Source organism: Protopterus annectens, chromosome 1.part2 (genome assembly GCF_019279795.1).
Source record: "Protopterus annectens isolate FY-2018-M chromosome 1.part2, PAN1.0, whole genome shotgun sequence".
Classification (NCBI taxonomy): Eukaryota; Metazoa; Chordata; order Ceratodontiformes; family Protopteridae; genus Protopterus; species Protopterus annectens.
The window spans coordinates 365,647,959-365,675,363 of NC_056727.1; the positions used below are offsets into that span (position 1 = coordinate 365,647,959).

General features: G+C 39.2%; 1 protein-coding gene across 1 annotated transcript in view; it reads right to left on the reverse strand.

Moving 5' to 3' along the window:
- LRRN4 (leucine rich repeat neuronal 4) overlaps positions 1-27,405 on the reverse strand; it is a 197,289-nt gene that overhangs the window by 24,696 nt on the left and 145,188 nt on the right. The window contains exon 4 of the mRNA XM_044056510.1: positions 11,442-11,576. Coding sequence (XP_043912445.1) covers positions 11,442-11,576 — 135 coding nt within the window. The remainder of the gene's footprint in view (positions 1-11,441; positions 11,577-27,405) is intronic.

Sequence of the window (27,405 nt, forward strand, 5' to 3'; positions counted from 1 at the left end):
GACTCTGTTTATGACTTTCCATATTATGCATGAGTTCCAAATTCCATAAAATAACTTTCTACAAAGAAAAGAACTTTCTACACTTTTCCATGCTAGCATTTTTCATATTTGGCAGGATGTAAATCATTAGACACATGCTGAAAAACACTCAGGAATCCATCTTAAAATAAAAGCATATTTAAAATGAAATACACACTCAACATTTTTCCTTCTCTGTATGCCTTATCCTTTACATCATCCTGGACTTATCTTTGTTTATGTCTGTTGGAGGCTGGGGTGCAAGAAGCGTGTCAACAGAGGGGGGCACAGTATGCCAAAATGCCACACAGCCCATTGCACACCAATCTCTGCATTACGATAAAAGCACACATGGTTGGTGGGACACAAATAAGGCAAAAATACTCTCACTTCAGCACTGGCCTTTTTGGACACAACTTTAATCAGAGAAAGTACAGTGAAGATATAAGGGGTGGAAAGAACTAGTGGATGAGTGGAGGCACTGGGGGGGGGATCAGCTGATGGTCAGGTGTGTTGGAGAAAAAGGTTAACCAAGATTAAGTCTTCTAGAGAAATATAATGAGATGATATCAATTACTACCCAAGGGTATGTACTTTCCATTTTAGCTGTTTAACTTGTTTCAGAAAATCATCAATGCAGTTAATGTATGGCCTGAACTTTCAAATATGGGGTTTCAATATGTTATCCAATAATATGCCACTCCTATAGGTCACCAGTTCTTTAGACAAATATTCTAGGATAACCTGGTGGATCAGGTGTCCTTTTGTGCACCTTTAGAAAGGTTCACTAGTATGGTTCTGATGGATCCTTATTATATAGGAATGATGTATCTTTGTTTTTTGTATTTACATTATTGTATATCCTGATGTTTTTCTTCCTTGGTAGTGCAGTGTCCCTCATAAACTCCAACTTTTACTCAAGTCCCATCTAATATACCATACTGGCTAACCCACCTAACATCACCAGCTGTCCCCACTCAGTTGACAAACTGAATTGTGCAGGAGAGGTGAGGGACCAAAGAGCTGCTACAGCTACTTGGGGAGATGCAGCTGAATTCTTGCCTCCTTATGGTATATTTAGGTTGGGTGGGCCATGAAGCATGGTCCTGGTTGTGCCCTGCCCCAGGCCCTAGAGGGACAATACTCCCAGATCTGCCTGCTTTCCTACCCCAGCTGTCACCATAAGCTCTGCTCTCCACTGAGTTATAAAAGCAGCACATCTTCACAGGAACATCATCCCAGCCGCTTCCTCTGGAGAAAGGTGAGAAGAAATTGCCTTATCCTTCCTTTCTGCTCACTGCCATTTCTAACAAACACCAGAGCAGCTAACTGAATTTGGGTTATATGGGTCATAGTCATGTCTTCCTCCCTGTATGTCAGTAGAGTTGGTGTGTTGCATTGCTTGTTGACTGAAAAATCCCACCTCCCTGCACCTCTCAAGAAAGGAAAGCAACTCTTGGTTGTATAATAAACCAGGAAAATACTTCTCATGCTTATTTTCAGTAATATGTAACTGTTATTATTATATATAATTTCCTACTTAATATGACCAGGTTCCTCCCTTTTCAGCTGTCATAGTGATTATTATCTTTTTCATTTGCCAGCCTTTTGAGTTAATTCCATTGAGTGTAATAGATATTATACTTTTTAACTCTCTCAGGAAACACTGAACACCATAAAACATCACTTGTTCAAGTGAAATTATACTATGGTGTAATTTGGGATTTGTGGAAGAATTACCTTGTTGTTACCCCTAGCTGCTCCATAATCAATACGTTGCAGTAAATCTAATTTATTCTCACTCAGTCTCTGTTCATCAGCTTCATGCACACACAGTTCATCTAGGTTCATGTCAGATAATGTATTAGAAATGGTGTTGTAACTGTGGTGAAGGAGAGGCATCCAAAGACAGTGAGGGATGTCATCAGAATTACTGACAAATTCATGGCAATCAGACTTCAGTATAAGGACAGGGTGATATTCAAAATATACTCCTCTGCCCTAAAGTGGAGCTGTGATAGCAAGGAAAATAGTGCTTTCAGGCAGCAGTTGCAAGACCTACTAGATAAAGCAGGACAACATGAGTTGATGTTGATAATGGAGGATCTAAATGTTCATATTGAGACAGACAGACAGAACAGGATATGAGGACAGCCTGGATCCATAGGTAAAACAACAGGAATAAAGAAAGAGGCCAGTCTAGACTTCTGTCTGGCAAATAGTTTGACGGTGGCCATATAGTTCAGTAAGAGAGATAGTCACAAGATTACATTCAAGAATGGCCAACATGCAACTCAGGTAGACATCCTCCTAGTAAGGAAAGGGCACTGGGGAAAAATCAGTGATTGCAGAGTCATCTCCAGAGAAACAGTCGGCCCAAAGCATAAACTACTGGTTGCCATAATCAGTTGCAAGCAGTGGTCAGAAGGTCAGCAGAGACCAGGCTGAAGACCTGGAAGATGACTGCAGAGAAAGTACAACAGTTCAAGGAATTACTCAGGGCTGTAGCACCTCAACAGGAAGAGGAAATAGGTGGAGCTGAGGAAGAATGGCAATGCCTCAAAACTGCTTGTGTGAGGAATACAGAACAAATATGCAACCGAGCCAGGTGTGGTAATAAGGTACATAAGGAAAGCTGGTGGTGGTGGAATACAGAAGTCCTGGAAGTTGTCAAAAGAAAGGAGTGCAGGAAAAAGTGGTAGATAGAAAAGAAGAACCAGGTTAAGAAGAAATACTGATTGGCTAACAAAGAGGCTGAGACAGTAGCTGCAATAGCAAAGAACAAGGCATCACAGGCACTCTATGAGCTCCTGGAAGGTGACTCAGTAGATGGCACAAAGAAACTCTATCAGGTTTCAAGGCAAAGACAGAAATATAAAGAACAGTCATCAGCCACCCTAAATAAGGGATGTCAGCAGCAGCCTGCTCAGCAGTCCACAGGACATTAAAAGCAGATGGAAGGAGTACTTCCAGAAGCTTCTGAATGAAAATCCCACAGAATCTGTTCACAGCCACCAATGAAAGAAGAAGAGAAGCCCACCCTAGAAGAGGTAAGAAGAACATTAAGGAAAATGAAGTCAGGGAAAGCAGCAAGCTCAGGCGAGGTTACAACAGATATGTTGGGTGAGTTAGAGGAGAAATAGCTCCAGCGAGTACTCATAGCTGTACGGAGAGAAAGGTGCATCCCAGATGAATGGATAATAAATATGAGAATGAATAATCATACTAGTGCCAGTGTATGAGAACAAAGGGGACATTCAGAACTGTGGGCAGTATAGAAGTAAAACCTCTGTCACACTGCATGAAAGTTTTGGAGAGGATGATTGGCTGATGACTACATAGAGCAGTACAAAGTAAGTTAGGAGATTAGCAGTTAAGGTTCAGATCAGGATGTAGTACAACCAACCTGTTGTTTGCAGTGAAACAGATACTTGAGAAGATGCTAGAGATGTGGAAGGAGTCCATCTGGACATTCTTACAGAAACTGTATGACATGGTCCCAAGAAAGCTGATTTGACCAGTCCTGTGATGGTTCCAAGCCCCAAAAACATTGATAGAATTAAGGTAGGCTATGTACAAAGACCCAGTGATACAAACACAGTGTTCAGATTCACAGAGAGTTTCTCAGTGGGAATGGGCATATATCAGGGTTTAACTGAGCCCATTGCTATACATATTCATAATGGACTACATTAACAAACAGATCTGAGAGGACAATTCAACAAAGTTGCTGTGTGCAGATGATCTGGCATTGCAGGCAGACTCTGAACAAGAATTTTAGCAAATGATATAGGAATAAAATGCAGCACTGAAAGTATACAGGATAAAACTGAGTACAGATAAGACAGTTGTTATGGTAATACATGGATAAAATCAGAAGAAGCTGAGAAATGAGAAAGGAAGGAAAACAGTGTAACAGGTTAACAGCTTCAAGTATCTGGGAGGGCTGGTGCAGGAGAAGGGAAGTCTGAAAGAGCAGGTTAAGGCTAGAATCAGAGGGGCTGCAGCCAACTGGCACAGAGTGTCAGCAGTAGTGTATGACAGAAGAAGGCCAAAGAAACTTGAAAGTAATGTATACAAAACAGAGGTGCTGTATGATATAGAACCCTGGGCAGTGAAGGTAGAGCCACTGATGAAGCTGGAGGTGATGCAGATGAAGTGCATGAGACAGGTGATATGATACAAAGTGTGGAACAGAAGAAGAAATAAGGACATCAGAGCAGAAGCCCAAGTAGCTCCAATTGCAGGGAAGGTGAAAGAGAACTGATTATAGGTTCATAGGTGTGCACTAGACTAATGGCCCTAAAGCCTGTACAAGCCTAGTCCGTAGAAGTGCCCTGGCACCATGCCGCCCAACGTTATTTCTCAGTGCCTCTATCAAGTAGAGCCACTGGAGTGATCCCTGGGATGAACTTTCTATTTCTCATCCACTCATCAAGATTTCTCTTGAAGAAAGCCAGTGAGGTGCTCTGCTTGACATGTATGGGAAATCTATTCCAGAACATGGGCAGTCTCTAAGTTGTGAACCTGTCCCTCCAGCATGTTCTGTTAATAGTGGTAATGAGGTTGAGGTTTCTGGAGCATATGGTGTGGAGGGATTGGGATTTCTTTAGATGTAGCATTTCTAACAGAGCTGGGTCAGACATGGCTTTGTAAGTCAAGCAGAGATCACCTAGTAGTAAATGATATGAGACAGAGAATAGCTGGAGTTTTTTGAGTCTGTCCATGTAGGACATGTGTTTAAGGCTTAGGATCCTCTTCATGAGGTACTTTTGTGGCCTCTCCAGGTGTTGCAGATGTCTAGCAATGTACATGCCAAATGGGGCATTGTACTCAATGATTGGTCTAATGAGGGAGGAGTAGAGAGATGATGACCTATTTCATCCTGAATGCAAAACCCTTGATAATGAGATGAGCCACATAGAAGGACTTTCTGACCACAGTGGCAATGTGGTGGTCAAAGGAGAGGTTGCTGTCAACCTGTGTCCCCAGATCTCTTATTATGCCTTCAATGTTCAGTGGGTTCCCATTGATATAGTAATTAGTGGGAAATGAGTTTTTCCCAAAGAGGATGATGGCACATCTTTTGACATTAAGCTTAAGGCCATGGCTTTGACACCAGTCAATAGTCTCAGTGAGGCCTCTCTGGAGGATGTCTACATCACTTGGGGAGTTAATAATGGTTCCCAGCTTGCAGTTATCTGCAAACCTGGTCAGCCAGAGTCCCTCCATGTTGGCCTTGACTTCTAAGAAGTAGTTGCCAAACAGCAGAGGACCCAGGACCAAACCCTGTGGGACTTCACTTGTGACTGGTCAGCAGTCTGACCTGGAGTCTGCTACTTTCACACTGTGGGTTCTATCTGTGAGCCAATTTTCAATCCACCTAGTGATACAGGGGGTGATGCTTAGTTTGGCAAGTTTATCTATAATTCCTGAGTGGGGAATGGCATCAAAGGCCTTGGCCAGATCGAGGTAGGCTGTATGAACTGCCTTGCCCTCATCCACAACTCTGGTGACTGTCTCAAAGAAATCAACCAGGTTGAGCAGGCATGATCTACCTTTTACAAAGCCAAATTCCTTGGGATCTAGAGTTTGGAGATTCCCTATATCCTTGTTAATTAGGTCTATGATGATGTGCTCCATAGCCTTACATATCAGACTCATCAGGCTAATAGGTCAATAATTCCTAGGGTCTGTAGTCGATCACCCTTTATGGGGAGGGATGACTGTAGCAGTGCACCATTCAGTAGGGACAAAGCCTGAGGTGAGGCTGTGATTGAACAGGGCACTCACATGTGTTGCCAGTTCACTTTGTAGTTCATGCAGAACACAGCCAGGGATATTATCAGATCCCATGGAAGCTGTGCTCTTGGCCTTGGACAACACAACTTTAACCTGTGCTGCAGTAAATACTGGGTGCCTGAAATTCTTCTGGTATTGTGATTGGTCCTTTAGGGGGAGAGAGATGGGTAAAGTTGGCACTGAATTTATTGGCCAGTATGTTGGCAATATCTGTTGTCTCAGTATAGGAGGTACCATTGTGCAGTAACTCAGAGCAAATCTGGGTATTGCCTTGGAGATTCTTGATACAGCTATAGAAGGCTTTGTGATTGTTTTTAGTATCTGCAGCAATTCTGCCTTCATAGCTGGCTTTAGAGGTTTTGATAAGGGATCTCAACTTTTTGCTGAGGCTAATAAGGGAGTTTTTCCAGTCTTGTGACTTCTCCTTTTTCTGCAACAGTTTCTTTCTTCTGTTGTAGAGTTTATTAATGGCAGGGGGCCACCAGACTGGCTTCCTTTTTTTGGAGGAGAGCATCTTGGTTCTGTTGGGTATGGCTAGTTCCATGCATTTATGTACGTGTTTGTACAGTGCATTGGTGTATGATTCAGCAGTCATGCATCTATTTTCCATTGCTATGGGTGCTGTGAAGTTAGCCACCTCTGTTTTTAGGAGCCCAAAGTCAGCTTTGGAGAAGTTTTTCATGGTGGTTACCTTTGTGTGTGTGGGGGGGGGGGGTCAAATCTAACCAGGGAGGAATTGACTACTGGTGTAGACCAATGGTTGCCCATGTTAGTAATAACCAGGTCAAGGATGTTGCTACCTCTAGTGGAGGTAAGAATGAGTTGGTCCAGGGCATTGGAACTGATGAATTCCAGTAAGCGTTGGGCCAGTGCATTCATGCATGAGTAGTTTTCCCAGTTGATGGAGGGGGAGTTGAAGTTGCCCAGTATGAGAGTGTTAGGTTGGACTTTAATAGTTTCCAGGGTGCTTAGGAACATGGAGTGAGAGTCTTGGGACATGGTTGGGGACCTATAGCAGGCTACGACCTGAATCGCTGTTTTACCCAATTTTAGTTGTACCTGGAGTATCTCGGATGCATTATGCTGCGCTACTAGTCTGGAGGTGTGCATATCCTTTATGAATATGGAGACACCACTGCCTTTGGAGCTTTGAGCCATGGTCCAGGTGTGGAATGAGTTATACCCTGGTAGTACAGGGGTGCTTTCTGCTGCTTTAAACCAGGTCTCCGTTACAGCACAAATGTCAATGTTCTCCATTTTGAGGAGTGCTTCAAGCGAGTGCATGTTGAGATTAAGACTTCTAGCATTGTGCAGCATGGCCCTCAGATAGCATTTATTTATAGTTGTTATGGTGGTAATTTGGTCTTTGGAACATCACCTTAACCTGGTCCGTAACCTCTGTTTGCATACTTACCTTACCCCGGTCTGTAACCTTCTCACCACAGTAGAGTAAATAGCAAAGCCATGGAACGGACAACCGAAATCTTACCCTAGGTAAGATTTTGAAGTTCCGTGGCTTCGCTATTTTGAGTTTTCAACAAAAACGAGACGATATTATAGCATTAGAAGTTTTAAAACTTCAATACTATAATATAGACCCTAAAATACAGTACCTGCAGCATCATACAGGTACCGACGTTATGTTATATATGGTTGTCAATCCATAGGGGACAATGAATTGGAACACTACTAGTTCCTCTCTCCAAGGGTATCTGCACAGGGAAGTGGTAGCATTATAAGACATCTGTTGCAGTAAAACTGCAAAAAAAACAAACAAGTAAACAGCATAACTTTTGTGTAACAACTACATAATACTTAATGATCAGGATGCAAAATGTAACCCAGATTAGGAATAAATTCTGTAATGGAACTTTACTAGTGATTCATCTCACAGACACAGTTTGGCAAGATCAAGTAAACTTTCAAACTCAATACATGTGGTACCTCACAATTCGGAGTATTCAATTCTGGAATAGCGATTGAATTGTGAAACAGTTGAATTGTGAGTTGGCATTTCCCATACAAATGTAAGGAAAATGGTTTAATTCATTCCCAGCCCAAAAAAAATTAAAAAAAAATAAAAAAAAATGTAGCTTACCATGATTTGAAATGTAGAACATCTCTTAAATAGAGGAGAGGATTTGGAGGAGGAATGGAGGACTACTGTATATTCCTAAAACTATGGCTCATGTCACATACAAATTTATTTGATATTAAATCCATCTAAGAATGCAGGCTAACATGTTTCCTGTCCAGCTAAAATGTCTACTCATTACATCATTGTGTGATAACAGTTATGAAATGAATACTGTTGTCTCTGATTATGATTAATGTTTTATTTAGTTCACTTTAATGTGATATAAATTATACCTTAAAACATTTTACAACAGTTTCCTATCCACACCCCCAAAGAAATAATAACACACAACACAGTGTAATCCCTCTCAAGGACTTTGCTCAGTGGCTCCCCTACTTGGCTCATTCATTCAGGTGACTCGGCATCATACACTTGTGCCCATTCTCACTACCCAGCCCTACCAGTGTCCATGACAAAAACTGAAAATGAGTCACCATATTTACACTATTTACAGAGTCCACTTAGTCTTTAGTTGTTGGAAGGGGAGTCTTCTTCACCCAGTCCTGCATGTTCCCTTTGTTTTTTGGCAGGTGTAGGTGAAAAATAAATTGTCCAGGGTGACTTGTCTCTACCTCTTTTTCAGGATGGTCTTGAAGTGGTGCATTATTGTTTTGTTAAACAAGTCCATCATCCTGTTAACGTCACCTGTGTTGGGGTGCCAATCTAAGACTGTTGCCTGCATCCTCTCTCAGTTGGATAAAAACTCTTTAATGCAAGCTGTTGGCATAGGTCCTTTTTCCATGGCATCCTTCTTCTTCAGAAGAATTTTTTTTTTCTTTTTCTTTGAACTGCTCATTGCAAAGTGCTGTAAGTTCCTCCATTGTGAGCTAGTCGTCATGGTTTTGTAGCAGTTCCACCACATCCACCTCATTCACCTCTCCTGTGTTCAGGTGCTCTGCTGTGGAAATGATGTCTTGCAGCTCTTCAGCATTTTCAGCTGCTTCATCCAAAATTTTACCCTGAGAAAATGAAGGAAACAGTTTCTTCCAAGTTGCACAAAGGGCTTTCTGCGATACTCCATCCCAGGCACTTTTGATGAATGATATGGCATGAAGAATGTTGAACTCATTCTTCCAGAATTCCTTGTGTTTTATCTGAAGAATGGGTCATGTTGAAGAACCTTGAGAAGAGTGATTTTGTGTAGAGCTCCTTGAAGGAGGCATTGACTTCTTGATCCATAGGTTGAAAGAAAGAAGTTGTGTTGGGTGGCAGGAACTGAACCTTGATGAAGTCATAGTCTATCTGAAGAATTTCCTTGAACTCTCATAGGTGGCATAGGCATTGTCCAGAAGCAGAAGAGCTTTCATTGGCAAATTGTTCTCTGGCAGGTACTTCTTGACACTTGGAGCAACTCTTCAAAAATCCAATCTTTGAAAACTGACTGGTCTACCCAGGCTTTGGTGTTTAATTTCCACATTACTAGTAGTTTTGATTTTATAATCTTTTTTCCAAAGCATCTTGGGTTTTCCGAGTGATACACCAGCAGAGGCTTCAGCTTGGTCTCCACTGGTGTTTGCTGCCGGGAGAAGTGTGAGCCTATATTTCATGGGCTTGTGACCTGGAATCCTAGTTTCTTCTTGGGTTATGTAAGTCCTACTTGACAATCTCGTCCAGAAAAGCCCTGTTTCATCACAGTTAAAAATCTGTTCTCTTTCTCTATCAATTCTTCAGATTTCTCGACAAATTTCTGTGCACCTTCTTTGTCAGCACTGGCTGCCTCTCCTTGTCTCAGAACACTGTGGACCATCATCATCATCACCCCCCCCCTTTTCCTATTTTCTACATGGAGTTGGGGAATCATGTTAACTGTCACCATCTCTCTCGATTCAGTGCCTCACTTCTGCCTTCTTTGACACTCATGCCTGACTGTCGCAGATCTTCTTTCACACAATCCATCCACGTCTTTGATAGATGCCCTCATTTCCTCTTACCTTCTTCCTGTCTGTCCCAATTCTTCCTCACCAGATTGCCTTCTGCTTTTTTGCACATGTCCAAACCACTGTAGTCTGTTCTCTGATTTTTTTTCTGCAACTGGAGCCACTTTGGCTTCTGCTCTTATGTCCTCATTTCTTTGTCTGTCCCACAGTGTGCATCCTACCACCTTTCTCAGGCACTTCATTTCCACCATGTCTAGCTTCTTCAACTGTTCTGCCTTTACTGCCCAGGTTTCTGTACCATACATGTAGTGTACTGGTTGCATCACTGTCTTGTACACCTTACTTTTCAGCTTCTTTGGCATTCTTCTGTCATAGACTATGCCTGACACTCTATGCCAGTTGGCTGCAGCCCCCCTGATTCTAGCTTTGATCTCTTTATTCAGACTACCCTTCTCCTCAACCACCCCTCCAAAATACTTGAAGCTATTTACCTCTTCCACTATATTCCCTTCTATCTCAATACTCAGCTTCTTCTGATTGTCTCAGTTTGCTACCATTATCACTGCCTTATCTGTGCTTAGTTTCATCCCATGTGCCTTCCATTTTGTATTCCATTGCTCTATACTTTGCTGGAGTTCTTGCTCAGTGTCTGCCTGTAATGCTGCATCATCTGCATACAACAACTTTGTTAATCTGTCCCCTCCAACCATGTAGTCCATCACTAGTATGAACAGCAGTGGGCTCAGAGCTGAACCCTGGTGTACACCCACTCCTACTAGGACCCTCTCTGTGAGGCCGAACACTGTTCGCACAATGTAGCAAGCAGTTGTTACAGTTTAGATTAAACACAGAGCACTACAGTTCTCAGGTTTGACCACAAATGCAATACCAAATTTTAAAAGCTGGTATTGCATTAAAGAAAGATCAGGATCAGCTAATAGCACCCCCAGCACTTTGCACCAGTTGCCCATCTCACCCCACCCTAGCTACTCTACTGCCAGCATTATTCACACACTGGAGTGAATTGAAGCCTTTTAAATAATGGCAGTGTATCTTTGAATATTGTGTTACTATAGTGTTTTTCCAGTCTTTCTTAACTCCGGAGGGCTTCGAAGTATACAGCATATGTACTAGACATACATATGCCAACACTTGTTCTCCACACAAATTAAGATGTAGGATGTGCCTTTTTTATGAATAAGCAATGCTTTTTAACTGAAGCTATCTTGGTCATAAGATATATGTATTTTTAATGTGTTGGAAGTCACTTTGTTTTGTTTGCCCTGAAAAGGGTATAAGTGTCTTCCACCCTTCTGATGGTTCAATTTATCTCCACTTTGTAAACCCAAGAACATGGTGGTTGTCAGTATTTCTTTTAATAGCTGCAGCTAGCCAGACTTACTTACATGAATTTAATGTTGGATTTACAGCAGACACGTTGATTGCTCTATCCAATCAGTGTGCGCATTTTTGAATTATAATGAGTTTTCATTCTATAATATGACATAAAGTACGACAGTGGAACATGGTTATCTTTAAAGGCATTTACCTCATTGCTAGTGCAGCCCTTTGTAGGTTTATAAAATGCATAATGTATCTTTATTTACCTTTCAAGAATCACAGCTGATGAGTTAGAAAGAAGCCAGGTGATATTGCAACTGCAGTTTAAAGGATTTCCATAAAGGTTGACTTTAATCTTAGACAAACTGGCATTCCATGATTCAAAGTTTTTCAAGGCACACCTAGGAAAACAGAAAAAGCATCAGTGGATTATATTTGCAAGTACAGTTGTTCTTTTGAAAAGAATGCTAAAATGTTAAACTTGTGCAAGCATGTGTTCATTTATTCTTCTTTCCTTCACAGGATTCACAAGAACATATATGAAAACATTTGCTATAGATGGAGTAAGCATGTACATTACTATATGTGAGGGGAGCAGGACAACAGATTAAGGGCCAAGAACTGCACACTGAGTGAAGGTAGTTAATGAATGGGAGAAGCAGGCTGCTGTCACCTCAGAGTTGATATATTACATAAGAGGGTGAAGGCGTGAAGCCCATCCATGGGGATGGAGGACTAGGAATTTTAAACTATCCTTTCAAGCATTTTGTGAATGCCATTGCAGACCATTTTCATCTATGGTGGCATTTATACAAGCATCTATAGCAATGATGTTGTAGGTCATGTCTGAGAATTATACACAGTTTGCAGAAAAATTAAGAGATTATATAACTGATGCATTTTATAGGTGAATTACAATCATCTTAGTAGCATAATTATGCTACACTCTATACATCATAACTGATAAAACAAAAATCTCAGCAGAGCACTATCATGTCACCCAGTGAACATATCCAAAAGCCTTCTAATAAAACTTTAACAAAAAAGTAAAATGGTTGAGTTCTTTTGTCATATTATGTGTCAGACTTCATTAGAACATAAACAATGAGCAGTCCCAGATATTTAAACTTTAAAAAAGCCACGTGTCCAGGAAGAAGAATAACAACACACCCTTCCTGTAATCATTAAGTGACACAACACTGTAAACTGCCAGAATACACAGATTAAAAACATAGCTGCCAATTATTATAACATGTTTCAGCTACATCTCCATACATGTAATAAAAGGAAAAAAAACTCACACAGTGCATAAAAGCAAACTGTATGGACACAAAACAAAAACAAATGAAAATTATTTTTTCACTTTAACTTTTAAAGGGTAGAATATTATACTTAGCACACATGCTATGCTGACATTCTGAATGAGACCTGGAGGGTTAAATTGCTGCAATAACTCACAAAATTACAATTTATTTTTGGACCTTCTTAAGTACAGAAAACAGATACATGCCCGTGTTGGAGCAAACAGAATGTTTAACAACAGCTTTCTTGTGTCATCCTTTGAAACACAACACATGTGTGTTGATATATTCTTGTCCTAAGACTTTTTCTGTTTTACCTATGTAAAATGCCTCACATTCTGTGCAGCAATCCAAATATATCACTTCCACAGTATTGCAGTTGAAGCCATCTAACAGTAATTAATTCCAAAGTTTTTGTGCCACGTAGCCCTGGCCCTTGCAATCTATTTACTTACTGATTGCAGCTGCCACATGTGTGTGCCCTTATAGTTGTTGGTAAAGGTGCTTTTCTCACCACCATCCCTCTCAAAAGTTCTCTTCAATTTTGATTTATTTTTGTAAGCAAAAACAGTTAATTGTCCAATGTATTTTGTGGTAATCCCATGTGAGAAACATGACACCAGTGTTTGCATATAACCTGCCTGGTATTTTCAGAATCTACGGTGTGGCTCAAAACCACAGCTCTCTCATATGACTTAAAGCTGTTCCTGAGGTGTGTGTCAACTATAGAAATCATTACTGTCTCCTGAAAAATAAAAGGTGCATATATGTCACCTCTCTTGGCCGAAGTTTTATGGGTATAACTTTCCACCAAATCCTATGGGGATCCCCTATCCTGTAACATTTTCTGCAATTTAACTCAGTTCTGATAACAACATCATTAGAGATGATCTTAGAAATTGTGCTTATTTGCCCTGTAATGACACATTTTGTGTTGGAAAGGATAGTAATTATGAAAATGTAGCAGGGAATTCCTGTGAGTAGGTTTCCTACAAATGTATGATTGAAACCTTTGGTTCATATAATCCTTGATGATCTTAACATCCAAATAAGTAGTCTGTTCTCTGGAACAGGAGTGGGAAAAATTAAAATAAAAATCTATAGAAGTGTCCATCTATGCAATAAAATCTTTTAGTGTATCCCCATACCCTGATCAAATCATAAAAAAATGTCCAGGCAACGAAAGTAAGTCTGACAATATTTAAATTTGTCAGACTTAAACAAAATATTACTCTCTCATCTCTGTAATTCAAGATTACCATAAAGTGGGTCACATACCATGCTCATGGCTACTCCAGTCATCTGACAGTAATATTTCCCTTCAAAGACACAAAATTCTTATGTAAAACAATGTCCATAAACTGTACAACAGTCTGATGTTGTTATTATCCAGGTTTTGGTTACTGGAAATCACTTCAATAAAACAATCCCTTCTCTGTGTGGGATAATGGAAAATAAGTTGTTGATGTCAGCTGTTACCAAGAGCCAGTCCATTGCAAAGGGAATATCTGTCATGTTTTCCAAAAATGTACACGAGTCCTTCAAAATATGGCTAATGTTATCTATACAACCTTTGAGAGATACATCAATAAATTTAACCAGTGGCTCAGTTTTGGGGAAAGATGCCAAAACTATACGTCTCAATGGAGGGTCCAAGATGTTGGATTGGACCTTCAGGATAACAAAATTGAAGGAACCATTAGATGGTCTGCCACAACTTAATGAAACAAGGTGATGTGAGGTGATGACCCTAGTGTTCAGCAGTTTCTTCAATAAAATTCCATTTCACGACACCACCTTGTACCGGTCTACTTTGTTCAAAATTGATCTGAGATCATGCATTAGTCTCTTTTCATCTGGGGTCATGCTGAAAAATCTTTTAGTGGGCTGGTTACTCAACATTTGCCTGATGTCCCTTTCACACAGTGCATCAAATAAATTTACAGCAGGATGGACAAGGGGGATGTAAGAACTTTTTGTTTTAAATCGCAAACTAGCAAGATATCACTTTTTTCTGTTTTTGTAGTATAATGCCAAATTGAGTTTTCTTGTGTATAATTTTAATCCCATCAAGTGTCTGTAGGGTCCGCCCTGGCCAATAGAATAAATATAAAACCTTTTGCAAATAAACTGTGATGAGAATCATTTATTGTCAGACGACTGTAGTTAACAATTTTAAAATTATGTTTTTAGTCACTGTAACTATTCCTGTTGAAAGTAAGACGGTCAGTATTTCCAAGCCTGAGCTCTGCATCGTGGATTGTAAATATTCCAGCGTGGAGGTGCCCCCTGCGGCTTTCAATATCTCTGATTCACAACTTCCCAGTTTGAGGTTGGTGCCTGCTCACCAATCTCTCTGTTCGACATCATAATTGGTATTAACTCCTCCCACTTGCACAGGCTGTAAAGCATCACTTTTTTATAAGCAACAAATATATGTGCATGCTGCTCAAAACAACAGTTGTAAATCAGCAACTTCAAGCAGCTAGGTTTCTTCATAAAATGTTGAAAAGAATTTAATTTAGCAGATGTGTTTTGCATACAGTAAGAAAATAAAGAATTTCCACATAGGTTAATTTCTGTTACCTTCCTAGTTGTTACTAGAGAATATAAGTGATCACTAAATCTTCTTCTCTTGAGATAACACAATTGCCAAGTGACATCTCAAATGACTATCTGCAGTGACTCACCTCTCTCCTGTACAGATTTTCACAGAATGTCCAGATTTTTACCTCATATTTTTTGTCCATTTTCCATAAAATTATGGTTTTCTGGCAAATTAGTAGCAAATCATTAAAGATTGAAGTTAGAAAATAATGACAGAAATTTGAGTTTCAGACTTCCTGCCCTTTAGAAATTCATGCTAATGCAAAACCTGTTATTCTTTCAACCTTCTAAGTTTGTAAAAGCAATATTTGAAAATTGTCCCTATTTTTGGGCCTTTGTCCCACTTTTATTTATGGCTTTGTCCAGATTTCTTGCTCTAAGAGGTTGAAAGCTATGCTATCTGTGTGTTTAAAATGACTAGCCACTTTTCGTCCTGTTCAAGTGTTGCAAGTATAAAACTTAGAAGGGCAGGAATTCTGTACTTCTTTAATGGTGCTTGAAACAAATTAGTAATGTAACTTCATGACCACAAGACTGTAACTGATTTTATAGCATTATACTTTTACCTGAAAAACGGCACATGTACATTGTATTAGTCACTGTATTTTATATGATATGCAGTAGAGGGAAAGGTGTCATTGTATGGACATTTGAGTTTGTGTAATTTCTTTTTAATTGAAAACACGGTTGCCTTTATAGCTGACACTGAGTTTATCCTATAAAAGGTGCTTTAAAATGATATGCTTACCATTCTCGATAAAGGACATGCCTCTGCGGTATGATTATGTTTAACATGGTATGTGTAGTTACAGTCTAATTATTTACTTTTTTGAACTTCTTTATGACTGCTTAATTTATGGAATGTTTCTTGTTTGTTTATGGCATGTATATTCATTTAACTTCAATTTAGCCTGTTGCTAGACTAGCATTATGCTACAGAAGTAATACCAACATTTTAACATTCAAGGTCTGCTACTGGCATAAAACCTGGGTGTGTGTAGTGTTAATATTTAGCAATGGCCATAGAATAAAAGCTTTGTCTTTGAAAGGAATGCCATCATTAAGGTACAGCATGCCACCTCTGCCTGTACTAGGGCAGTAATAGGATAGTTACTGGGGCTAGCCAGTGGTTCTAGAGTGGAAGGAAGTCATGATATCATGTTATCAGTTGGGTGGACACCACATCTCTTTGGCAAAGCCCCCCTGTACACTCCTCTCAACCTCTTTGAACAAGAAAACTGGAAAAAGCCAAAAATAATGGGGGGGGGGGGGTAAAAGGTCAAATATAGGGACAGATTTTAATATTCTTCTTATAAACATAGAAAATTGTTAGAATAAAAGGTTTTGTGTTACCTTGCATCTTCTGAAGGATATCAAGTTTGAAACTTAAATGTCTGTCATTATATAGTGATTTCAGTCCTCACTGATTTTTCAGAAAACCACAACTTTTCTGATGAACAGACCAAAAAAAGCATGATATAAAAGCTAAGTAGCATATACGTTTTATTTGCCCAACAGTACTTACATTCAGTGAAATGTGATTCAGCAAAATGAGCATTCAGTGATTTGAGCTTTCAGCGATTTTTTTGAGGGTGAATTGGAATTCAGTGAAATGAGTTTTCAGTGAATCAAAGTAGACCCATATATATATATATATATATATATATATATGTGTATATACATATATATATATATATATATATATATATATATGTGTGTAGGTGAATCTCATTTCACTGAGTTTCATTTTATCCTGACCACTTCGCTGAAAACTCAAATTACTGAAAACTCATTTCACTGAATCTCATTTCACTGAACTGCAGTTAATATATATGGCACTGTGTATAGTAGTGTAAGCAAGTAAAAGGTATATGCCCTTTTCCCCACTGCAGTGTGATCCTGGAGTTAGTATATATAGTTAGGGAGGTGGAGTGCATATTGTCATTGGTGTTGCAACTATGCATGCCTATTGTTTGAAATGTATTGCTTTGAAGTTGTTGGTACAATACAATGTAAAACAAACTGTGCCCCCGACACCCCACAACTATATATACTAACTCCAGGATTGCACTACAGTGGGGAAAAGGGCATATACCTTTTACTTGCCTTACAGTTCTCTACACAGTGCCATATACACTAAGTTTAGTTCAGTAAACTGAGATTCAGTGAAATGAGTTTTCAGTAATTTGTGTTTTCAGCGAAGTGGTCGGGGTGAAATGAAATTCAGTGAAATGAGATTCAACGAAACAAAGTAGACCCATATATATGTGTGTGTGTGTGTGTATATATATATATATATATATATATATATATATATATATATATATATATATATATAAGATAGTATATACATTGCATATATGATAGTATATATGAATAATATGAAAATCTGGACACTTGAGAGGTATGGCCCTGTAAATGGAAATGCAAAGAAGATGAAACAGACAAAACACCAGAGGCTGCACTTTGCCTGGGGACACCAATTTACACCAGTTTCTTATTGATATGTTATTTCAAATCCTGGCATAAGGGTTTCTAGTCTTTGATAATGAAACCGTGTATATGGGATGATGCCTCTCCCCAAAAGAGCTTCTTTAAATGTTATGGAACAGACAATAATTTATAAATGACCAATGTTTGTCTTTCGGCTTTTTCCCAGTAAGGGATCGCCAAAGCGGAACTCTGGTCCGCTAATGATTGGCAGTAGATTTTTACGAAACGCCGAGGTGCCAGCTCAACGCCCAACAAAGGTACACCCATTTACGCACGCATGTCTTCCGAATGCTACCCAACCGAATTTCCTCAGAAAATACTGACTGCAGAGAAGAGATTTAAAAACAACTGGAGAGGAATAGAAAAGATATCTGTGTCCATTAGCTGGAAGAAGTTTTATTGGGAGACTGTAATTAGGTGCTTCCTTGTACAAGACTAATCAAAACATGCAATAAAGTAAGAGACAGGCTAAGCTTTATTGGCCTGAAATTGTCCATTAAAATGACTTCAAACGTAAATATCATGGGCAATCAGAATCGCCATATACCTGAAACACCTGATGTTCATAAGGGTCATTTGCATATATCCCATGTGCCTCTTTCACAGGAGGTTTGGGAGGTCATTCATTGGAAGTTCTAGCTTGGCTGGAGCTTTCATTTAGTTTTTATTTGCACTATAACACGACCAACCGATGGCATTAATTAATTATTGCTCAATCAGCAAAGAATAAACTATCACAATGTTTCAACAAACAAAGAAATAGATATGCATGTTATAAAATACACCAACAATGTTACATATATTATACATTCAGATTCGTAGATGCAATAAAAGGATACAGGAACAAAAATTGTCACTCAAACAGAATCATGTTATCTTAACTGAACAAAACACAATTTTAGTACTGAAGTCAACCCAATGTGATCATTCAAGCCAGGAGTCATATTTTAGTAAGTGCCATTGGTTATTGCTGATCATGTGATTTTGCAAACTTTTATAAATTAAGCACTTCTGTAATTTCTTAATAGTTTTGACAAAGTCCATTTATGGTATTAGATGAAAGGTCACAGCCTTTGGTACTAACATTTTCATCCTTTGAAGCCCTTTTTGGCATATTTGTGTTTGGTTACCAGTGTTTGCCTGCTGAGATTCATAGTTGGTGGTTTGTGGTTCATTCTTAAAGACTTTTGTGTGATAATAATGTTATAGAAGTCTTGGTATCATTTAAAAAGAAGATATATTTGTTAAATACAGTAGTTTTGTGAAAATTAAACTATCTAGGGAGGTTATATTTCTGGTTAAATAATACACTGAACTGTTGCAAACATTTTTCTTTTTGGTTTTCACATCTCAACCCAATAAAAAAAATAGGGCATAAGTATAGAGTTGTGGGAATAATGAACATACTTAAAATAATAAAATACTGACCAAATGACAAAATGAAAGAATATCTGAAAAGAATATTGACATGCAAAGTGAAAACAGATGAAGGTCCGAGGAGATGGCTGTGATATGAACAAGGTATGATAGACTTTTATTATGTTGCCACTTGAGATGATTTGAATGCAGAGGTACAAAGTGCAACAGCATGCAGGCAAAAATTATTAAGGAACAAGGACTTATATCATCAGGAGTTTTATGGTGGATAATACTATAAGAAATGAGAAGAAGGACTGTATGATAAATGTTGGGTGGAGGAAATAGTGGCTTGTGCATAATTGTATTATAAGAGAGTTAAAAGAAAACTATGAGAAAATGTTATGAAAATAATAGTAACAGATGTGAAAAAAGTCAATATAAATATATTGTACTGATATTATACATGGATATCACATGTTCATATGTATATACTAGGGTAACGACCACAAGGGCCCTTACAAGCCTAACCAAGCTTTCCTAATTTCTTCAGCAAGGTTTTTTTTCTTGTGCCCCAGAGGTTATTTTTAGGGATATATTTTAATGGTTACATGTAAGCTAGAGCATGTTTGGTCAAGCATTTGAGGCTGTCTCTGTCCATTAGAGACTTAGATGATAGATCAGTGGCCACTGGTCCAGTTTGCGCTTGACTATGGAAACAGCTCACCTGGATGGCTCTTAACTGTATAGATTTTCACAGAATGTCCAGATTTTTGCCTCCTATTTTTGGTGTGTTCTTCCTAAAATCTGTACTTTTCTGGCAAATAGCTGAGGATTGAAGTAATTAAATAATGACATTTGAGGTTAAGACTCCACATCCTTCAGAAAATTCATGCTAATGCAAAACCTATTATTCTATCAACTTTCTAAGTTTGTAAGAGCAATATTTAAAATCTGTCCCTGTTTGTCCCACCATCATTTTAGGCTTTGTCCAGATTTTTTGCTCTAAAAGGTTGAGAGGTATGCTGGGAAGCCTGTTCCAGATAAGAGGTATTTTGTGAGACACATAGCTTTCCCACCAATAACTCTTTTTTTATGTCATAGGCAAGGTTTAAGTCTTGGCAGCTAGAGAGACCTCAAAGGTTTCTCACCAAGAAAATTCAGCACCTTCAACACATGACCTACATGGACAGACTGAAGGCCCTGTCACTATACTCTGTATCTTATAGACTACAGAGCAGTCTCGGACCCCACCCTAATGGAAATGCTGAACATCCACAAGTCAAATGGGACAACACTCACTCGCTCTAGGGATTTTAATCTAGCCTGCAACATTAACAAGACATGCTGGAGAGACAGACATGTCTCTCAGAGATTGCCACTCCTCTGGAACAAACTCCCAATTCACGTAAAACAGAGCTCCTCAATGACCCTATTTAAGGGTAACTTAGACAACTGGATGGGAGACCGCAAAGTTACTCCAGGGATGTCACCTATGTCCCACTTGGATAAGGGCAGTCAGTGCTGATCATAGACTCACACTGCAGATATAGACCATACAATCTGGTCAATAAGGGAACAAGGGTATAACATGGCTAGGCTTATAATGGCACTAGTACCAATAGCCTAGTAACCTCCTGTGAACCTATGAAGCTCTGATACTATTTGCTTTGTGGATATGTAAAAGTTCCATCAGAGTGAGATTCAAGGATGCCTTCAATGCCAGGCGTAGAATGACACTTTACAATCTGTATATCTGAGAATTTACATTCAGCTGTACAGATTTTTGCAGAATGTCCACATTTTTGCCTCATATTTTTGGTTTGTTTCTCATAAAATTTGTAGTTTTCTAGCAAATCGGTGAGAATTAGATTCAATAAATAATGGCAGACATTTGAGTTTCATACTTCATGTCTCTCAGAAAATGTATGGCAAGACAAAACCTTTTATTCTAGCAACTTTCTAAGTTTGTAAGAGCAATATTTAAAATTTGTCCCTGTTTTTGGGCCTTTGTTTCCCCATTAATTTTGGCTTGGGGTGTATTATGAACATTCTAATCAGCCAGGATGGTTGGCTTCCCAAAGGGTATAGTTATGCATTTCTTAAAACTGAGTTTAAAACCATGGCTTTGGCACCATTTGTTAGTTAGAGATAGACCTTCTTGAAGAAAACTAGTGTCTGTAGGGGAGTCAGTGATAACCCCCAGCTTGCAATCATTTGCAAACTTAGTCAGTCATAAACCTTCATCATTTTCTTCCATTTCAGGGAAATAGATGCCAAAAGGAGTAGGCCTAATATTGAGGCCTGGATGACTCCATTAGTGACTGGGCCTCTTGGTGGAGATGGCCTCATCTATTTTGACCTCCTAGGTCCTATCAGTGAGCCAGCTGGCTAGCCATTGGATGATAAATAGGTTTATACCTATATTAGTGAGCTTGTCTACAATGGCCAAGTTGGGTATTGTGTCAAAAGCCTTGGGCAGGTCTAGGTGAGCTGTGTGCATAGTATTACCTTCATCCAATGCTTTGGTGACCCTCTCAAAAAAATCCACCAGATTGAATAGGCGTGATCTTCCTTTAACAAAGCTGAACTGTGATGGGTCCAGCATTTGCAGGTTACCTGTGTCATTTATCATGACCATGATGATTTTTTCCATAGCCTTACAAATGAGGCTGGTAAGACTTTTGGGCTTGTAGTTACCTACATCAGTGGTTGGACCTTTTCTATGCAGGAGAATGATTGTAGCTATCTTCCATTCCTTGAGCACAAAACCTGACTGAAGGCTCCAGTGTTGGAAAGTGATTCAAGTGCACCAGAGAGGTCATGTTTCATCCTATTTATTAAACATCCCAGGGTGTTATCGGGGCCCATTGATGCAGTATTTTTGGCCTTGCAAAATGCATGGATGACGTGTTCCCTAGTAATGCTTTGGGGGATAGTGGTATGTGGTATTTCCTTTGGATTATCATGGGGGAAGTGGGGGATAAATTTGGGCTGAACCTGTCAGCCAAAAGGTTGGCAATGGCTTTTGGTTTCTTTATTTTTAATTTCTCCACGTGTTTTGGGTTTCTAATACCATGATGGGAATGGACCCCATTCCTAAGTCAACGTATGATTAAAGTTCATGAAATTAGTATTGTTTCAGTCTTTGATGTTAGCCAAAAGTGCTCTTTGCAGCACCTGCAATGTGCCTAGTAATGACTCCTTTTGCAATTTGTATGGAGTTATATGTATCTGTAACATATTTAAGTACCATTGTAAATTATTTTTTATAGGACACGTTGCTCTTACTACTATTGGAACTGTCTGGTTATCCTCCTTCTACATTGCCCTCATTTCTTCCTGCAATAAGACATTAATCACTGGGTGTAGCAATTTCTGTGATCAATGCTACTTTTGTCTTCTTTTCATGACTACTATATGTAGTTTTCTCGCATCTATTATTTGAACTGTTGGTAGTGAGTGATCCCATGCGATATAAACTTCATTTTCTATAATACTTTGTGGCTCATGCTTCCAGTGTTTTTCAGCTACTTCAATATTATAATGTTTGCACAATCCCCAATGCAACAGTCTTGCCAAATTATTATGCTTTTTAGTATACAGTCCTTCTGCCATTAGTATGTCACAACCAGCAACAAGATGTGTGACTGTTTTCAATTCTGTTTTACAAAACCTACATTTGTCTGTTTCTCCCACATGTTCAGTGGACTTTGCAAACCCATGTGTACATAGTCCACTTCATCTTTTGGTTTAAATTCACCTCTCCTTAACCGTTCCTGCATTCAGTCCTGATCAACATCAAAGTCAATGTCAAAGTAAATTTTATTGTCATTTAGAACTACACGTGTAGCCTAAACAAAATTTTGTGCATCAGCTCAATTCCTGAGATTACAAAAGAAAGTGAGACAACACATGCAAGCAGAGGAATAAACATAACCAACAAATACAATACCACTCCCAATAGGGTCTATATTACCTTATCGAAAGCTGATGAGAGTGAACATTCTTTGATCGACCCGTAAATGTCAAATGCACTAAAATAACAAAGACACGGAACAGTGATTTTTTCCCAGGGAAAACAAATCACTGGGCCGTTTTTGGGAGCTTGCCATTTTCTCCATTGTGGTGCAATGTTGGAGTTGATATATTTAAGTAGGGGTTGTGGGGGGCATAGCCCTCCACTTTATGTTGTGTTTAAATTTGTTTTTTTTTTTTTTTTTTTTGCAGAACAGTGATTTTTTTTCCCTGGGAAAAAGAATCGCTGTTCCATGTCTTTGCTATTTAGTGCATTCATTATTTAGGGTTCGATCAAAGAGCGTTCGCTCTTATCAGCTTTCGATAAGGTAATATAAACCCTCCCAATACATGAAAGAAAGAGCAGAGACTTTTACCAACACTCATATATGAAAAGAATACCCTCCCCTGAGTTAAATCAACTAGATTATTTAAGTAATACAAATACACTACAGATTGAACAATGCCCAAGTTATTTGTCTAATATTGCACTTGAGTGGATAAAATAATACTGACTATTGATATAATAAATAAATATTGCACTTACCTGGAATATGAATAAGTATATATTGTACAAATAAATAAAACTTGACTTATTATGTGTCCAGACCCCTGGGACTAATGCCCGAGTTAAGAAGTCTAATCACTGTAGGATAGAAACTGTTATTGAATCTTGTAGTTCTGCAGCAGATGCTGTGATATATCCTGCCCAATGCCAGATGCTTAAACAGTCCATGCACAGGATCCGTGTTGTCTTGTATTATTTTGGTGGCCTTTTGGATGCTTCTTGCAGAATAAAGATGTTGTATCGATGGAAGACTGGAACCTGTTACCTTCTCTGCAACCCTCACCACTCTTTGTGGCTCCTTCCTTTCTGTAACTGTGCAGCTTCCACACCACACTGTGAAGTTACAGGTGAGGCGGCCTTCTATTGCATCTCTGTATAAGGTGGAGAGAATATGAAGAGGAAACTTAGCTTTTTTCAATCTTCTTAAAAAGTGGAGGTGTTGGTGTGATTTCTTTAACAGTTGGCTGGTGTTTCCCAACCACAAGAGAGCCTCTGATTTGTGTACTCCCAGGAAATTCGTACTCTTAACCCTCTCTCACCAGTGATTCTGAGCACTGGGTGGTTTGTTCTCCTTTTCCTGAAGCTGATGATTATCTCTTTGGTTTTGCTTACATTCAGGTCAAGGTTGTACCCCTAACACCAACTGATCAGAGGTGACATCTCCTCTCTGTACAACCTTTCATCCTCCTTTGTAATGAGCCCCACAACTGTGGTATCATCAGCAAACTTGACGACATGGTTGGACTTGTGTTTAGCATAACCGTCATAGGTCAGGATTGTGAATAACAGTGGGGTGAGAACACATCCCTGTGGAACCCTGGTTTTAATCATGATGCTCTTTGATGTGTTCTTACTGAACACACCCTCTGTGGTCTCTCAATCAGGAAACATGAGGATATTCCAAGAGTTTTCTATACTTGCAACTATATTTATACATTTTCCATATTTCTTGCCTTCTCATCTGGTCCTTCACCTTATATTCTTTCTTTCATTTTTTTGGCACATTCAGCTGCTGCCTTATATTTTTCTGCTTCTAGTTTGATTTCCATTCCTGCTTGATGCCGATATACTTTTGCTAAACTAAGCAGGGAAGTCATCCTAGACTTATTCTCCTCATGTTTCTAAACTTTCACTACATCTGCATTTTGTGAGGTCAGCAGATATGTATGCAGTCCCACGACTGCAGATCTATACATGTAATCAATTTCGAGGTGGTCCATACCTTCTTCAGAATGGGGAATATATTTATTTTATATTTGATTACCAGGTTGGTCTGACTGGGAATCAGGTGCCCATTTTCAGCAGACACCCAGGGAGAAAAGCTCCACGTACATGACAATCATAAAAATACAAAATACAAAATCTCCACATATATGATAAAAATACAAAAGTCAGAGATGAGTACAAATTAACAGAGCAAACAAACACTAGAGCAAACAGTAGTATATCATGGCATAGTATGATGAGAAGTTACAGACGTGTACAGTATATAGCGTGTACAGTAGTAAAGCAGAAAATATAATGTACTTGAGTAAGAATGAGCAGTAATACTATATACAGTTATATACATTCATTTAAATATACAATTTGTTATGGTAGTTTTTTATGTGTTTGACCTATGAGTAGTGCCAGAGGAAGATTTATCTGAATGGTGGTAGTAGGGATGGCCATAGTCAGTATATACAGTCTTGGTATCCACTGATTTTTATAAATCATTTGATGAGCATGAAGCATCCTTTTTGTTTTCCTGTCCAACCTATCCAACGCATTTTGGGGCAGTCAGTCACTCCAAAACTGTAAGTTAGGACAGGAAGAGCAAACTGGTTTATAGCTTGGACTTTGTTCCTAGATGTCAATGTTATTTTCAGTATTAATTGAAGTCTTCTAAAGTATTCCTTATTAAGTTTTATTCGCATTTGTTCATGTTTTATTGCTGATCCTTCATCAATTCCCAAATATTTATACACTCCTTCTTCCTCAAGTTCTTTTATATCACATTCCTGCCCCAAACTGATGTTTTCTTGGTGCTGTAGTTTTCCTGCTTTAAAGGTTGCTTTTGCACATTTATCAAGACCAAATGACATTCTTATATCATCTGAAAAAGTTTTGATCACTTGCAGTTGTGCTTTCAGTTCCTCATCTGATGAACCAAACAGTTTTAAATCATCTACAAAAAGAAGAGAAGTCTTTACAATTTGTTGTTTTCTGGGAACAAATTGTAGCCATTACCTAATCTGACCTAATCTGTTAAATAGACAGTTTAATGGGTTAAGGGCAAGACAAAAGAGCAGCAGTCACAGAGAGTCACCCTGGAATATCCAGTTTCATTGTGGGTGATGCCATTTACAACAAGTTCTGTGGATTGTTATACATTTCCCCTGAGGTTATGGACATAGCTAAAGGAAGCTTTGTGGTTGTCCTTTGCCTGAGAAACTATTTCTCTTTAAATTTAGCATTTAAGTATTAATTAAACCTCTTAGCTGCCTGTTTAGATTGGTAAGAGGACTTTTAGTATGTAGGGCTTTGTTCCTCCTGTGCTTGACCAAGATTTTTTTCTTTTGTTGTATAACCGACTGATATTGTGATTCTACCAGGGTGGCTTGTCTTCTGAGTTTGTCTTATTCTTAAAACTTGTGGGCACAGATCTCTCTATACAGCTATCAATATGACTGCACAGATATTTTGTACATAGCTCAGCATATGCTATAGTGTTTACTGGGTTTAGGGTGCTTGGAATTTAGCCAGTTTCTCGCTTAGTGGAGAGAGGTTAGCCTTGGAATAGTTCTAAAGCTTTTTGGTTTCACCAGACTGGATCCTTGCATTTAATTTTTATTTCAAGTAATACTGCCTTATACTGCCCAGAAACGGCCTACGATAAGAGAAGAAAAGGAGCCCACCCTAGAAAAAGTAAGAACAGCACAAGGAAGATGAAGTCAGGGAAAGCAGCAGGCTCAGGTGAGGTCACAGCAGATAAGATAAAGATGCTGGGTGAGACAGGAGAGAAATGGCTCCTGAGGGTACTAATAGCAGTGTGGAGAGAAAGGCGTGTCTCAGATGACTGGATAATAAGCATACTGGTGCCATTGTACAAGAACAAAGGGGACATTCAGAACTGTGAGCAGTACAGAGGCATCAAATTCCTATCACACTGCATAAAAGTTCTGGAGAGGGCGATTGATAAATGGATACGCAGAGTAGTAGAATGTAAGATGGGAGATAAGCAGTTCGGATTCAGATCAGGATGCAGCACAATTGACCCAATATTTGCAATAAGACAGATACTTGAGTAGAAGCTAGAGATGAGGAGAAAGTCCAACTGGGCATTCCTAGACATTGAGAAAGCATATGACAAGGCCCCAAGATAGCTGATCTGGGCAGTCCTGCAGTGGTTTGAAGTCCCAGAAACATTGGTAAAATTAGTGCAGGCTATGTACAAGCACCCAATGACTCAAGTACAAACAGTGTTCGGACTCACAGAGGGGTTCCCAGTGGGACTGGGTGCATATCAGGGTTCAGCTCTGAGTCCGCTACTGTTCATACTGGTGATGGGCTACATTAGCAAACAGGTCATAGGGGAAAGATCCACAAAGTTGCTGTATGAGAAGATGTGGCATTACAGGCAGACTCGCAGCTAGAACTTCCGCAAAAGAAAGGAAAATGGAATGCAAAACTGAAGGCACATGGGATGAAACTAAGCACAGATAAGACGGTGGTAATGGCAGCAAGCTGAAGAAGTCAGAAGAAGCTGAGAATAGAGATAGAAGGGAAGATAGTGGAAAGGGTAAACAGCTTCAAGTATCTGGGAGGAGTGGTTCAGGAGAAGGGAAGTCTGAATGAAGAATCCAAAGCTAGAATCAGATGGGCTGCAGCCAACTGGCATAGAGTGTC